The sequence below is a fragment of the Zosterops lateralis genome (genome assembly GCF_965231275.1).
Source record: "Zosterops lateralis genome assembly, chromosome: 6".
In the NCBI taxonomy this organism is placed as follows: Eukaryota; Metazoa; Chordata; class Aves; order Passeriformes; family Zosteropidae; genus Zosterops; species Zosterops lateralis.
Window position 1 is genome coordinate 20,271,304 of NC_139761.1, and position 16,638 is coordinate 20,287,941.

The 16,638-nt window shown below is 34.3% G+C and overlaps 1 protein-coding gene across 3 annotated transcripts in view; it reads left to right on the plus strand.

Moving 5' to 3' along the window:
- Window positions 1–16,638, plus strand: part of CEP128 (centrosomal protein 128) — a 92,062-nt gene that overhangs the window by 54,563 nt on the left and 20,861 nt on the right. For all 3 annotated transcript variants that reach the window (XM_083863238.1, XM_083863237.1, XM_083863239.1), the window contains 2 exons: window positions 11,475–11,524; window positions 14,224–14,247. In XM_083863238.1, the coding sequence (XP_083719364.1) occupies window positions 11,475–11,524; window positions 14,224–14,247 (74 nt within the window). The remainder of the gene's footprint in view (window positions 1–11,474; window positions 11,525–14,223; window positions 14,248–16,638) is intronic.

Genomic DNA, 16,638 nt, shown 5'->3' on the forward strand with positions numbered 1-16,638 from the left:
AGTCCTAATGATACTGTGTATTTGGAGAATTGAAGTTTAAATCCTTTGTCAGTACCAAAAAATTCCTCACTTTGAGAAGATCTTCAGTCATTAGTAAAACCAATTCTTAATGTTGACCGAGTACAACAAAGTAATTTTAATTACAGAATATACATTTTAAGTGAATTCTTGAAAAAAAGGAAATCTATGTGGTTTTGGATTTGTCTATAAAAAGATTAAATAAGTGATATTTAATCTGTTTGCACATTTTTTCCTTCTGGTGGGTTAAATATGACAAATTCCTAGGTTGAATTTTTACTCTGATCAGCATGTTCAAAGTAACAACTGTCTGTATCTTACATCTTTTTTTCCTTCTTGGTTTTGGTTTAAGAAAATGGGAACTGTGATTGGTAGCTTTAAATGCTTTACATATTTTGTAGTTAAATGGGAAAATCCTTAAAAATGTTTTAAAGCCAAGCAAGACAAGCAAATTAACTATACAGTTCATACAGTATGAGTGATTAAAACAATAAGCTACTAATTATTTTTATTAAATAAGAAGTTCTTCTATGTAGTTTTTTAAAAATTCACAAGTAATAATGGACATATATATCTGAATCTTCTTTAGAGTGGGCAGAGAGAGTCACAGTATTTTTCTTGTCAGCATCTATTATGTCTCTAGGATAAAAGGTCATAATAGAGTCAAGGGCATGATTTGGATACTTCTGCCTATTTTAATGAACTTGACTGGCAGGCTATTAAGCACTGCTAGTAAACATTGTTGCTGTAAAGTTTTATTTTTTGCTTAAACAGATACAGTATCTTAGTCAAAAAGAATGTGCTTGCTCCTGGTTATGTATTATTAAAAAAAAAGAGAGAACTGAAGGTAAAACTTGGTCTCCTGTTCCTTAGTTGGATTTCTTAATTCTACACCACCTTTCTACTCTGAGAATTATTTTTTAAAATTCACATGTTCATATTGCAGTACTTATTTTCGAGTATTTGAGCAGTACCTTTGTGTAACATTATATATTGCTAATATGTAAATCTCTGTTTAGTGGAAAACATTTTAACATAAAATTTATCACCTTAATTTTTGTTTTACGATTCTATCGCTTAGATTTTATTGTGGATATTTTGTTTGTTTGTTAGTTTGTTTTAGTATACCTGGTGAATTGAGATGCCTGCCACTAGAGAAAGAAGCCAAGTGCAAACCCAAGAAAACAGATTAAAATATATATGTATGTACTTCATGCATATGTACATACTACATCAATATTGTATGTATGTCAGCTGTCAGGACAAAACCTTCCTAGTTTTAATTATATTTCATGACTCAGTGGTAGAACATTACTTTCTTGACTGGATTGAAATTCTAGGAGCAGCATTTTCTGAAAATAAGGCTTGATGCTGTCTGTATGGAAAATTGCTTCTACTTTCAAAGTCAAATGATCAGATAGTATACTATTTCTTGTAAGACACTATATAAAATTAAGAAATCTTAGTGAAATAATTCTTGTTTAATGCAATGTGTTTTAAATCCATGGAACACATTTTTATTAAAGAAGAGCTGAAAGCACAGAATTAAGTTAGGACACTCTTGAATATAATGCAATGATCTTATAGCTATTTGGCAATTTACAGTTTCCTTATCAAGTTCTTAATGCCTGTTACAAACCAGTTTATTTTTTAGCAGAAGCATATTTAAATTAGCAGAGAACTGAGTTTTTCAGATGCCTTACTTCTGTCAAGCCATGAGACATGTCATGGAACTTGGGAGGAAGTTTGCTGTGCATAGCTCCATGTCATCCTTGTGCCTGAGGAAGAAAGGGCTTTCTTCTCCAAGCTGTTGGGAATGTTGAGCTGATGTTTCTCAAGTGTATTAAAGGGATTATAAGTATGTTGGGCTATGCTTTATTAAAATAGCTTCTAAAGTAAGAGTGGAATGTGAATATTCTCCTATATACATGCTTATTCTTGTAAAAGCTAGAGAAATATTAATACCTCGTTCTTGGTCAGTTGGACTTATCTACACAGACTGGTTTAATGAGTTTGTACCATGGACTATTCATATATTACAGTGAAACAGAGCAAATTGCAAAGAGTAGGATAAGATCTGAACTTTACAGTTGGTGGAATGTTTCTAACATGTTGGAAAAACATTTCAAATTTGAAAATACCAAAATATTCTATTCTTTCCGATATATGAATCTTACATACAATACATATATAGTATAACATCTTCAGGCTGGCATCTATTATTGTGGAAAGATTACATTGTGAGGGGAATAAAAACTGCAAGCCTTTTAAGATTTCTTTTTTGACAGTTTCAAAAATGATTGTATTTTAAAATCTAGTGTGTTTACAGGACACTGCAACTCCTGTTTTGATCTGATCTTAAAACACTTCAGTGTGTGACTTCTAAAAAAACATGATTAGAGTAAGTATTTTGTGGTCTTGCTGTAAGCAACAGATTTTGCTCATTATTTGGAAGTAATTTTGATTTCCAAAGAATTATTTACAATAAAGACAGTGTTATTACTACAAATTATGAAAATTTCCATCCTTACTGTAATTGAGAATCAATGGTATGATTGTGGGCCATTCAGCTGCATGATTATGCATTTTTCATGTGTTAATCTGTTGTTACTATAAGAATGGCAACATAAAATGCTTTTCGTTCACAAAATTAGCATTTTGTATTTCCTTAAGTGGTAATGTACAAATATAGTGTGACTGAATTTGAGCATTCTATTTGTTGCTACTAATAAGGTTTTTTAATTTTTTTTTAAATTGAGAATTTTGTTGATGATGATTCACTAATTTGTAATAATCTAAGTTACTTGAGTAGCAGCATAACATTATTGGACAGATCCAGGAACCATGCTGCATCAGGTTAGGAAGAAATGACAGTACTCATAGTGTCCATTTACTAGGATAGATGCCAGCTGTAAATCAGGGCATTTTTATAGAGCTGTATATGCTCTGTAAACGGGTCTGGTCATCAGAAGCTGGGTAGTTTCTTTCTGCATCTGAATCACCAATATGTATAATATTTTATGATGCCAGGTCAAGAAAAAGAACGACACGTTTTTGTTTTATCACTTCAAGGTTAGCGTTTTTATTTGTCTGTGTCACTAACTGTTTCTTAATGAAACTTACTAGAACTTACTAAAGCATCAAGGAAGTGATGCTTGTTTTGAGAAGTTGTTCTTTAGTCTTTTTTTTTTTTTTTTAATTAGAAACCCTAAGGTCCCTCAGGAGCTTTTGGAATCCTCTACAGCATGTCTGCTGGTACATAAGTGTCATTCAAAGGAAAACAACAGAATGTTTATAGCTGTGCTTCAAGATGTGTTAACTGCATGTATATTCACAACCCTCCCTCATACTCCCCCTACAGTAGTTTCAGTTGAGAATCAGTATGGTCCTAAACAAATATAATAGACATAATCTCTCTACCAGCTCATACCTTAGGCAGTTGCTAAGACAGTGAAGTTTTGGGCTGTCGTCATCTTTTGTATTCATAAGGAAGTTTGTAGGAATATTTTGCATGGATTTCAGTGCACTTTGAGCTTCACATCAGAAGATAGAGAAATATTTTCTTTAGCCATGTTGAAATAAAGCACAGAAAATTTCCCAGGAATAGAGGGGAGCCAGGAATAGAACTAAAAGATCTCATGTAAGTTTTGGGAAAAAAAAAATCTTTCTTTTGATAAAGGCCTCTTAAAGAGCAGCACATTGAGTCCTATAATTTTTTGATTGGTAACCTTATAGTTTAGGTTTTTGAATATATTATATCTCATATTCAGACAAACTACTCCAGTGCAATCATATTTGGACTGTAGAAGAGGTTACAGCAACTTGGCCAAGTATCTTGTGTACTTCAGCTGTGTATTTGAATATATATATATGTATCCACTCTTGAATTTTGAATTCACTGTAAGGCAAACACTGTAATAGTTCAGGTAATGACAGGTGCAAAGAGGTTATAAAACTGCTGAAGAGAATTTTGGACTGTTTCTTGGGACAAGTGAAAAGTTAGAAGAGGTTTTCTAAATGAAGTGTGGAAGATATATTTGATATCTACATCAAATACCATTTGAAGTGAAAAGGAAATAAAGAGAAATATCAGGATGAAACACAAGGAAGACTTATTGAAGGAAGCAAATTAGAAGCAATAACTATACATATAAAAAAGTCTTGACAGTCCAGACATCATGTTAGAAACAAAAGGAAACCTTTTGTTTTACCCGGTACATGCTTCAATTATAGAAGCTCATTGTCCCAAAATGTTCTGGTACCTGAAACAATAAATAGGTTCAATGAATCACAGAATATGCTGAGTTGGAAGGGACCCACAAGAATCACTGAGTCCAACACTGGGCCCTGCACGGAAGGCCCCCAAGAATCATACTGTGTGCCTGAGAGTGTTGTCTAAACACTGCTTGAACTCTATCAGGCTGGTGCTGTGACTGCTTCTCTGGAGAGCCTGTCCCAGTGCCCAACCACCCTCTGGGTGAAGAACCTTTTTCTAATATGCAACCTCAACCTCCCCTGACACAACTTCAGGTTATTCCATCAGGCCCTGCCACTGTCACCACAGAGAATAGATCAGGACCTGTGCCCTCCCCTGATGAGGAAGCTGTAACTGCAATGTGGTCTCCCCTCAGTCTCTTCCAGGCTGAGCAAACCAATTGACCTCAGCCACTTCTCATGTGGTTTCCCCTCAAGGCACTTCATCCACTGTCTTTGTAGCCCTCCTGTCTTTTTTACATTGTGGTGCCCAAGGCTGCACGCAGTATTCAGGGTGAGGCTGCCCCAGTGCAGAGCAGAGGGGACAGTCCCCTCCCTTGCCCAGCTGGCCATGCTGTGCCTGATGCCCCCCAGGACAGGGTTGACCCTCCTGACTGCCAGAGCACTGCTGGCTCATGTTCAGCTTTCCATCAACCAGGACCCTCAGGTCCTTTTCCATGGATGCTGTGGTCATCCTCTTGCCCTCCTTGAAAATCAGGATGACATTTGCCAGCTTCCAGTCAACTAAGACCTCTGCAGATTCCCGAGACTGGTCAAAAACATTGAGAGATGCATCTCAAAGACATGAGCCAGCTCTTTATTCTTGAAAGAATTCCATCAGGCCCTATGGACTTCAAGAGATCCAGGAGTAGCAAATCTCACACAAATTCAGGATTGGCTGGGAGTTTTATTGGTCTCACAGCCATGGTTCTCCTGCTCAGAGCACTGGGACCCCAGCTCGTCATTGGTGTTGAAGATGGGTAGAGAAGCCACTAAACACCTCTGTCTTGTCTTCCTGCTTGTGAGGACACATCCTGTAATAGACATGTTATTTGTGCACTGCTTTTTGCCATTAACGTATTTCTAAAAGCTTCTTTTTAAGAAATAGTCAAGTTTATGGAGGCTAGCTAGGTAATGGATGGTCTAGGTGTGGTCCTGTTTCTCTCTGATGCTTAGGTGTTCTTTCAGATGCTTAATTCTGGAAGCTGCCATTAGAGTAAATAATATTACTTTTTTTATCCTGCCTGTTCATGCTTTACTTTCGGAGTGAGGTACAGACTGCACAAATTTAGGCCTAACCCAGTAATGTATCATTCATTCCTAGAAGTCTTCTAAAAGACATGAGTATAACTTGAATAGAAATTATCTGAGAATACTAAATTGCACTTCTCTCTTGTTCCTCACAGCCCCTAAATAATTACATTTCCCTTCTATAAGCTCTCCTTTTTTTTTTTTTTTTTTTTTTTTTTTTTTTTTTTTTTTTCTTCCCAATAGTAATTAGCTTCTTTGCAAATAAAGAAATATAGACCAGGCCAGACTGAAGATGGGAATGTTTAAAAGTTTTGCTACAAAATATCAGATCTGTATAAGCCTCAGGGAATAAAAAGAAAACGGTATGTTCTGTTTCCTGTATAGTAGTAACTCTCTTAGGGAATCTGAATGGTGAATTGTTTCCTTCTCTATTAGCTTCTGACATGTTTCTTCTGTTTCTTCTGTTATGATTAGGGGTGCTGCTTCAGGTTAGCAAATGAAAGGTAAGCAAATGCATCACTGTAGGTTGAAGAATCTGCTTTGAATTTACACAGTAAAAATGCGAGTGTGTACCTAAAAGTTTCCAAAAGAATGAATTTAATAAAAAAAGTTCAGATTTTGTGTGAAGTATATTCTTTTGAAATCTTGACTGTTACTTGCTAACAACTACAGTAGTTAATAAAATGCTAGGAGCTAAAAAGGCAAAGAATATTGCAAAAGGAACTCCCTTTTAAAAAATGGTATTCTTTTATGTCTGGAGCTCTTTTTAAATATGGATGAGAAAACTATTGATTTAGATACATATAAACATCTGTTTTTTGTCTTAGTGATCATGATTATTGTGTTGCTTGCAATGGTGGAAACCGAACTAAAATCTTTATAGACAGTGGAATGTTCTCAATGTTAATACAACAGTTTTCTAATGAACTAGAAAAGCTCTAATCGGTATTAAAAATCACTTGAGAGTTACTTTTTTGGGATTTTTTTTTAAATCTTGATTGGGATTACACATTCGGAAAAACAAATAATATATGAACCTTATTCCACTCTAGTAAAAACTAATATTCTAAGAAATACGTATTTCTCTAAAGTTGTTTTTATGATAATAATATGGTTATGTAGAAATTGCCTTAATGGCTTGCATTTGTGGCAAGTACTGTTTCAATTAAAATAGTGCAAAGCACGTGCCAGTACTGTTTTACATCTCAGTTGTTTTAGTGCCAGGGTGATTTGTGGTTTCTGGACTGACAGTAGGAAGGTTCAGCCTCATTGAAACATCCTTTAGTATTGAGTGTTTCTGGACTGTAATAGTTGTGACAGTGCTGTGAAGCCATTCCTCACAACCTAACACAGATATAGGGCAAAACTGCAGTTGCTCTGCCTCTACTAGCCATGAATATATATATATATATATATATATATATATCTTGTGAAACACCTTGGTTCGAGAGGTTCAGCTAGAAACATTTTAAACCCCCAAAATAGGGCCTTCGTGTCAGATTCATTGTGTGAAGGGAAGAACTTGCAAGTGGTATAATATGTGATTACACTTGGCTGTGTAGACGTGAGCAAGATAAGTAATTTCTAGCTGAGAGAAACTGACTTAATCAGCTGCTTGAAAATTCCTTCATACTTGATGGAAATCTGCTTGCCTGCCTTGTGCATCTACAGGAATGCTGCACTATCTGTTCAGCAGTTTTGTGGGAAACATATCCAAATGATGACTGAAAGCTGTAGGATGTGTATTTGAAGTGAGAATGATGGGAAATAGTTGAAATATAATAGCCTTATAATTTTTTATCAAAGCAAATTTAAAGATAATATAATCAGGATGTCTAATTAAGTGATTTCTCAAGAGCTTGGTACATACTTGTATAAGTTAATACTTCAATGTCTAGGGTTACAAACTTTGGGGAAATCCCAAAGAGTTTTACTAATATATAACCCTGACTTGTATTTTGGAGAAGAGCTTTTCTTAGCTTGATGATACAAAAATTATGCTGGCATTTTTTTCCAAGCTGCCATTCTTTTCTGGTAATAACCTGGATTTCTTGCTTTAATGCCACGTAGTAGCTGTATTTTTTGTATTATGTGAGTTGTTCTGTATTTTCCTGTGCGATCTGCAACTGCTTCAGAGCAGTGGGAGTATTCTGTCAGATCTACCAGCCTGAAGATACCTAGGAGAGTTTGCAATGTATTACCTGTGAATGCAAAACTGAATTATTGTGTGAATGTCAGCTTCAGAGCATTCTGAATCACATTTTAGGATTTTTCACTGTATGAGTAGGTATCTATGGCTGTAAGAATTGATTCTGTGTGCACTTCTGTATTTGTGCATTCTCCTTGGCTAGAACAAGGTAAACATAAAAATGTGGTATTGGTCCAATTTGTAGATTTTTCTCTTCAGTTTCTAAAATGGGAGGTCATGCAGTGTTTGAAATTGAGAAATTGATGCTCCAGTTAATATAGAGGCAATGTCCTGTTTCCCACCTTTGTTACACTCAGCACAGATAAAGGAGTTGAACATTTTAGTTCATGGAGGAGTTTTAGCCTTCTAGTTAGTTACTGGCATATTAATGGATCAGCTAAGATAAATAAGATAGTACTGTTGCATTTTACTCATTTCCATCAATAAATATCTGCTCCTAAATCTGTTTTCTGATACTTTTCACCAGCAGTAAAAATTACAACTGGGGGGTGGGTGTTTCAAAAATCTGTTTGAATAACCCTTTTTTCCTCACTTATCTGTATGGTATGATAGAATATATAATCTTAATCTCCAGTTTAGTATTTGCAGTGTTTTGCAACATACTGAGGTGGTTCAGTGTCAGGCAAACTGTAAGAGATAATGATTCTGACAGAATGTTTTAAATCATAACCTATATTTTTTCTGTAAGTTTGATTAGTCAAATCTAAGTCACTGTAGTGTAACTTCAAGGATACTCATTTGGTGTTTACTGATGCATAGCTCAGTGAGATACAGTCTTTAAATGATTTGGAATTTAAGCACTGTAAATAAATTGGTTTTGTATAACTGCACAAAAGTATGATCCTTAATTTTGCAGACAATATCTTGAGCTTGCTGTTATTTTGAGTGGTTTTAAACATCTGAAATATATCTGTTTTTTTAATAGCTTTAGTTTATAGTTCCTTATTGGATTGCAAGCTTCATATTTAGCTAGAAATAAAAAGGGAATATGTTGATGAATATCTTTATTTCTCCATCCCATTTCTCTTGTTGTCTTTTTCCATGTATTATTCATCTTTTGAGAAGAGCCACAAATGCCTAAAGGTGCCTTTTTCAATAATGCTATTTCTTCTAGTAAATTTATAAATTGATGTGTTCTGTGCCTTGTGAGAATAATGATGTATTGCTTTGAAAAATCCCCAAGTACCCTGTGGTTACATTAGGCCATGAAAGAAGATGATAGCAAGATTGTTGTAACAACTCATGCCACTCTGAAACTTCATTTATGAACAAAATCTTAATTGGAAATCTCAGAGGTTGTTCACAGGATGAATGAAAGGAGCCTTCACTAGGGCCAGTGACCATCTTTGCTCTGCTGCAGACACAATGCACTCTCTGTCTTTATTGCAACAGTATTTTCTGGCACATGATATAAAACATATTTAAGTTTGCACAAGAACTTAAATATCGGAAGTGTTGTCCAAATGATAAAATAAATCAACAGAGCTTTTCAGATCAAGTAGGCAAAGTTATTCTGTCATGGTAAGTGATGTCCAGAGGAATGATATAATATGCTATATATGACTTTTTGTATAGCTGTTTAATATATATTACTTTAATTTTTATTTTTTTACTTCAGCTTTGGACAAAACATGCCATTATTTTCCATGGAATAATAAATGGAATAGTCAGTTGAAATACAGAACTTGATTTTTAAATATGTGTTCATAAAGGATGACTCTGCACAGGTGTATATTTTGTTAGTTAACACCATTTCAACACCTATTTACCCTTCCAGGGACAGAGTTTTGTGAAGTGCGGGATAACCGATTTAGCGGGGGTAGAATAAAGTAAATGGATTCTAGATAACCCTAATCTGAGATGCAGAGTTTTCAAACCTAGATACTGTTAGCAGAAATCAGTTCAACTTATTTTACATTTGTAGAAGATTTTTAAAGGAACCTTGTAATAGCAACTTTTTCACTTGGAACAATCATGTCTGCACAATAGAATCTTAATTACTACATTAGAATGAAAATAAAGCCAAGTCAAGTATAATCATTGAAGGGTTTTGGTCAGATGGAACATGGGGATGAATTTTTCATTTCCCACCCTTTTCTCATAGACTTATTCCTTGCTCCTAATTTTTTTTAAAGCTAGTATTACAACACAAATTTTTATCAGCTTACATATAATACTGGAATATACCCAGAGAAAACATAGAGGGCAGCTACTTTTCAACCAAAAATTCTTGTACTAATGTTGACGGTAGTGCACTTGTCTACAGTAATTTATGTGGCTGTTAGATCACTGGACTGAAAAGCATACTAAAGAATAATCAGAAAAACATAAGTGCACCAAAACAAAGTGAAGAAATGGTAATTTTAGTGATTTTAAGAAAGAATTTGGAAAAAGTGGCATAGAAGCTAAGAAGAAAGAATAGCAAGTCAATTTCTCAGCTTGTGAAAGAATTAACTAAAATGAATGTAATTTTTTTACATGTTATCTACATCTCTTTTAAGAGACTGGTGCTTGGAAATAAGTCTCAACCCACATGCAATCAGAAATAAGCTATGAAAAAGGAGGGTTCAGGTGCTCCCTAGGAGGTTTCATAACGAGAAGGAGAAAAGTAAAAGATTAGAGATAGAAAGGAAAGATGACAAATTAATGTCAGTAGAATATTTTACGTAGTTACTATTGTAAGTCATTGGAACATATCTTTATGACTGTGTAAGTATCAGTAAACTCTATTTCTTAAGGAAGTAAACAGAAGTACTTGTTTAGCTGTTTTGTACTTGGATGCTGAGGGAATTGACAATCAGAATTCAGTCCTTTGACGTTGTCAAGGCAGTTTCATAATCTCTTAACTCTCCTAATTTCTAGCAATCTGGAGCATATCTGAATTCAGAGTCAGTCTCTGGCTTAAATAAAGCAATGTTCTTCTCATGCAAAGCTCATGGGTGAACTTCTGATACTTAAAATAGCAAAAGCCTGCAGCATGTTTTTTGATTTTTTTCTGCTCTTTATGAGGTTATAACTTCAAGATTTCTGAGAATTCTAAATATGTTGCAATTTATCAAAACCATGATTTTAATCATAAAACCATATGAATGAAATAAAAGGGAAAAGCAACTCATGATATAAGCCACAGAATTCCAACAAAAGTAATTTCTAATGTGAAATGTTACATAAGTGCATATATGTGCCAATGTCTATAATTGTCTCACATGACAATACAAGATACTAAAATTTTATCTTGTAAAGACTATAAGAAACTTTTCTAATATTTTGTCACTGTGAATTATTTTTCTTAGCAAAATTGTTCCATTTTAGTGAGAGGAGGTAATTATTGTCAGTCAAAATGATCTGCAGTATTCTACAGTAACTTCATATATAATTACATAGCTTTGGCAATCAATTTTAGTCAATTTTTAGAGAGAATCTCTTTGATTTGTTTCATTCAATTCTAAAAATATACCAGAAGATTTATTCCAGTATAGAAAAGTTTATCTGTGAATCTTAAAGCTTTTTTTTCCCTCAGTCAAACTGTCTTTCTGTGTTCTTGAGGCTGTTTTTTAGTCCCCTCAACAGCACATGCTTGGAAACAATCATATGACTGAAACATTTCATCTATTATTTAATCAGCTGAAAAGGGATGTTGTGTAATCTGTAAAATTAAAAACTCAGTGTTTTACACAGTACATTTTCTATCAGGCTGTGAGACAGGAAGTTGAATTTACAAGTTCCATTTTTCATTTTGCAGAGCTACTAGAGAAGACACACAGAAGAGAGGAAGAAATGGGAGCTCTCCAGGTATATTTTCTGCTCAATTAATTAGCTACATTTTTGTTAAATTCCTTAAAACTACCATATTGTATTACAGCATTGTGATTTTCTGAACTGCCTTATAGCTCATTGGAAATATATACAGACAAATACAGACCCAATAGCTAGTAATACTCACTGCTGAGTTTTTTTGCACTGGTTGGGTTAAATTCTCTGGACAGTGTTACTTACTTTTGTAAAACTGAATAAAACTGAAAGTAAAGTATTCTAAGTAAGTTTTTAAAGCCTCTGAAGCACTAAATTTTCATAGTTGCCTTTCTGAGGAAGAATAGACCAGTCTGTATTTGCTAGGACCTGATACAATATTATAAATCCTTATTGTATGTCATCTAGCAGTAAAGCTGTTTGTGCTAAGCACTTTAAATTTGCACTTAAACCATCAGATTTACGCTAAACTCAGCTTTGGAAGAGTATTTAAGCATTACAGTCAAAGAAAACATACTCCTTTCAAATTGAAATGGCTAAGAAAGCAAAAACAGGCTGGAATGTCTGAATGGTGAGGCTCAGGAGGCTATGAGGGAGGGTAATGTGTGTATTCTTCAGAATATAGAAAGAAAAAAAGATTTTTAACAACAAATTGCTGCAAACAATACCCGATATGAATATTATAAAAGTTTACATACAACATAAGGAATATCAATGATCAATGACTCAGCATTCTGTAAGTGTACTGAAATCAGGACATTTGTGAGGGAATTGATGAAGATAAGGCTCATAAGGAAAATGACATTATTGACCTGAGTTTTGACCATAGGAGTTTGTTTGAAGTTAAGCCTTCTCTTCTCATACAATAAATAGAAGGCATTTTGAGGGCTAGAGTTATCAAAGAAGTTAGTGTACAAACAGTTTGATCCAGTAAGAAAAGACAAGTTGCAAGACCCAAAAGTTACACAACACACCAATCCAGCTGTTTCCTGTTCAAACAAAAATCTTGGCCTGGCTTTCTGGCAGCTCAAGTTCAACAAGGCTGGGAGCTTGTCTGCGCAAGCAGTTTACACAGGTGCATATCTAGTTACATCAATGTAAAAAGATCTTTCATGTGAAGCAATTCCGCATCTGCTTTCATGTGAAGCTTCATGGTTGACAAATTGTTCTAATGATATTACTTCTGATTGAATGAGGAGTAATTTTAGACTGCAGGAAGTTGCATCATAGCAGTGTCTTGCATGGCTATGTGTGCCTGCCTGACTGTCATGTTCCTGATTAAATTGCTTTATTCCTTTCCCTAACTGGCACTTCTGGTTAAGTGTGTAAATTGTAGTGCTCTGGCTGATGTTCTTATATTCAAATGCTTGATAGCAGTTTATTCTCCTTTCAGATACCCATGCTTTCACATGCTTTAAAATATCAATTTTAAATTTCCTAATACATTAGATACTATTCTTCAGAAAGTTATCAGCTGAGATTTTAAGATTTTATTGTATTTTTAAAATTTGGCAGCTATATAATGCACTTTATTTAATGCATGAGTCATTTTGAAAACACTCTTTATTCTATCATTGGAACCATCCTCACTCATTCTAATGATTTTTTTTTTCAAAGTAGTCCTCTTTAACTGAAAAAAAATATATCTGAATTGCTGTTCATTATCACCAGAAATTTATGAGATCTGTAAATGCCATCTTTTTTATGGTAATGAGTATGTGTTTTGTTGCAGAATCTTTAAATTAATATGAGTGTTTTCCACTACAATATTGTGGAGGAACAAACATCTCAGAATAAAAATTTCTGGATTTTCAATATAGTATTTTTTATGATACGTTTGTTCTGATGTGTGGAAATAGTCTGTATCTCTAACCTGCTTCTAAGGAAGAATATAGACTTTAGCATGTGATACACTACCTTGCCTGAGAAAAAACTGAGTAATATTTGAGTAAGGTTAGAGTTCCTGTAATGTCTTAATGGTCATGTACTCTAAATGTGGACTCACCTAAACACTTGAATAAATGTTTTATCAATTTACTTAAAATACCATACCTTATCAGGATATAGTGCCAGAGTACACTATCTTGATTTTACTAACTTCATATTTTTCTTAAAAATACTTCGGAACAGGAAAGGAATGTTAAAATACATGCAGTAAATTAGCTAATTCTGGGTTCTCTGTATTTTGTGCTGGATTAAAACTGACACAAGTTTGTTTTATTTGTTTGACTAATGTCATCCTGTTATTAATAAAACATTATTCAGAGCTATTTCTGGATGAAAGAATAATGATATAGAATTTACTTTTTAGTTTTCTAAGGAAATGCGTAAAAGAAAACTAAGCCTGATGCTAAGATTACATGAATTCCAAAACATGCTAGATTTACAAGCAGAGATGATCAAAAAAAGAAATCATCCTTTGAGATATGTAAGAGTAAAATCAGCAATATTGAAAACCTAATGCACTAACTGAAAAAAATATATTGTGGCGCAATTTTTTTCAAATCCTTTCTCACCTTGTTTTTGGGTGGTTTCTTATTTTTGGGGCAGATTCCCAAGGTGGGGATAGTGTGATAAGGGCATCCAATTAAGTACAACCGTTCCTACTCAGTGAGTTTTTTACAAAAAACTGTACATATGAGACCACCAAAACCCCGAAATGAATCTTATTAATCATTCTTTGACTTACACTTTGTTTATATTCTTTGCTTTCTAATGGCATCTTGTATTTTTGCTTTTAGGAACGTATTATGGCCTTAGAAATGGTAAGTTTCTTAAATTAATTTCCAAACCAATCCCAATTACATTGCTGATAACTTGTCTAAATTATGAAAATATTATTTATATATGTATTTTTAAAAGTTGCAGTTCTGGGTTTTTTAACTGTCATTTTACTTTTAAGAGAAGATGTGATAATTTTGTACTTGTGTACTTGTTATATGAAACACAGTGTATTTCAATGTTGTAATTTTTCTGTACTGTTCAGTCCTCATCCCATCCCTGGGAAGAGAAATGTTGTAGATTTTATCCATACAAAAGATGTTATTTTTCTAATACTTCTAGTGGTTGAGGTCCATGTGATAGATCTAATTATTTCAGTGACTACTCGGTGTTCTTACTTGTTTGGTCTGGGAGGTGCAGGACAGAATCAGTTTATCTGCCTGTATCAACACTGCAACTAAAAGAGTCAAGGAATGTAATTTTAAACACTAATTAATATAATTTAATATGATATTACATTGGAAGAACAAAACTTTATGCCTGTGCATGCTGTGAATGCATTTTCTAGATGTCCCAAGGTAGTAAGTCTGTCAGGTGGAATAGCTGGAGTGAGTTTCAGCTTGCCCTGTAATTTCTGAACCATTCTTTCCCTTCATGTAGAAGTGTCCAATAAGATATCACACAGTGTGTATATCAGGCTCAGAGTTTCTTTTCATGAGAAATACAGAAAATTTCATCTAATGAAACCACTACTGAGACAATATCGATGCCACGAGTATGAACTTCTGAAATTTGTGCAAATTATTTTTTTATTCTTTTAGTCTCTGCATCTCTGAAAACAGTTTCTGATTTCAAATATATTTTAAATATATTCAATCTGTTAAAAAAGTCATTCATTCAGGCATGAAAGGCCCTTTGGAAATCAGTGCTGTGCTGCAACACCTGCCTTGTGGAAGCAGGAAGCTAATGCTGACATTCAGTGTCCTGGCACTTTGCGTGGTGCTGTGTGACTGTCAGGTGTTGACAGGACATTAATTCTGTTCAGGAACTTCTCTTATTCATGGTTTGCTTACATGACAACCAGTCAGGCATTTATCCATTGCCATCTATTTCTCACAAACCATGAGTTAAACTGCCTGCAAATTCCTCGTCCTTTCTGCTGCCAGAGCTATTTTGACATGTGCAGAGGATAGTTGCTTGCAAATATCCCAATGGCATGTAAATTCAGTCCGTATTTTGTGACAAATGTTTCTTTCCATTTTTTCTGGAGCTTTTCTCCTTTTTGTACTTCCAGTGTCTCCTACTTCTAAAAGGAAGATTTGTAAGTTATTGTTCAGACAGAAGAAAAGGATAGCCTATTTATCATACTAGCCCTTTCTCTACAATCTAGTAATTTCTAACTTCTGCTCTTGCTAGTAAAATTGTTGTAGTGCCATGTGATGAACTTGCCAACTTAGATAATAAAAAAAAAGTTGGGAAAGAAATGTAGCATCAACCTTTCAAATTCCATTCAGACCTCTGGGTAAATTAACCTTCCAGGCCTAGCTTAATCTAACTCAGTGATTTTGTGAGTTGCTGAAAACAGGGAGGTCCCTTGCCTCTCTCTGAGCCCTCTCAACTCCTTCTCCTCTCAGCAGTCTGTTTGTGCTGGAAGCTCCATCTCCTCTCCACGGTACCATGGTCTTCTATTTCCTTAGCCAGCTCCTGTTTCCAGAGGAAAATGCTATTATTATGAACCTCCTTCAATATATTACACATGATCTGATCACTTCCTTAAGGAGCTTGAGAACAAATAGTACCCATTTAGGAGAAGCTTTTCGATATTTTGGCTCTTTTTTTTTTCAATCAGATCAATTTTGCTGTATTATTCAATAGACAGGTACACCACTTCTTGCTCCAGCAAGTTATGCAGGTCAGGAGCAGAAGCTGGAAGGTAAGGAAGAACAAGGTTTGTTAGACTTACTAGTGGATATAAAAGGAGCTGAAGAACCTAGATGTTTTCTGGAATAATCCTTCAACTCTTGAGAAGTGCCAGAGGAGTAACAAGTATAGGCAAAGCTGAGATTTTTGATTATCTAGAGATTATGTGTTTTGTTTGATTTTTTATTTGATTTAATGCTGTTAATTAAAGTGAATTTAATTATTTCATAGCTATTAACAAGTAAATATCCTAATTCTTTTAATAATTATTTAGTCTGACATTTTGAGAGAATGAATATGATTTATCTTTAAATAAAATTAGTTTATATTCTTGAGTATACTTTAGTTGTTACATACAAGATTTGGCTCTGTATTTATAGAGAAAGGAGTATGATTTTTTGGGAAAAAAATCTGCATTGTATTCTCAGATGAGGCTACAATGGAAAGTGTATTTATTTGTCATAAAGAGGTCAGGATGCATTTTGTAGGTGCACACTGCTACTATGCTGCGCTTA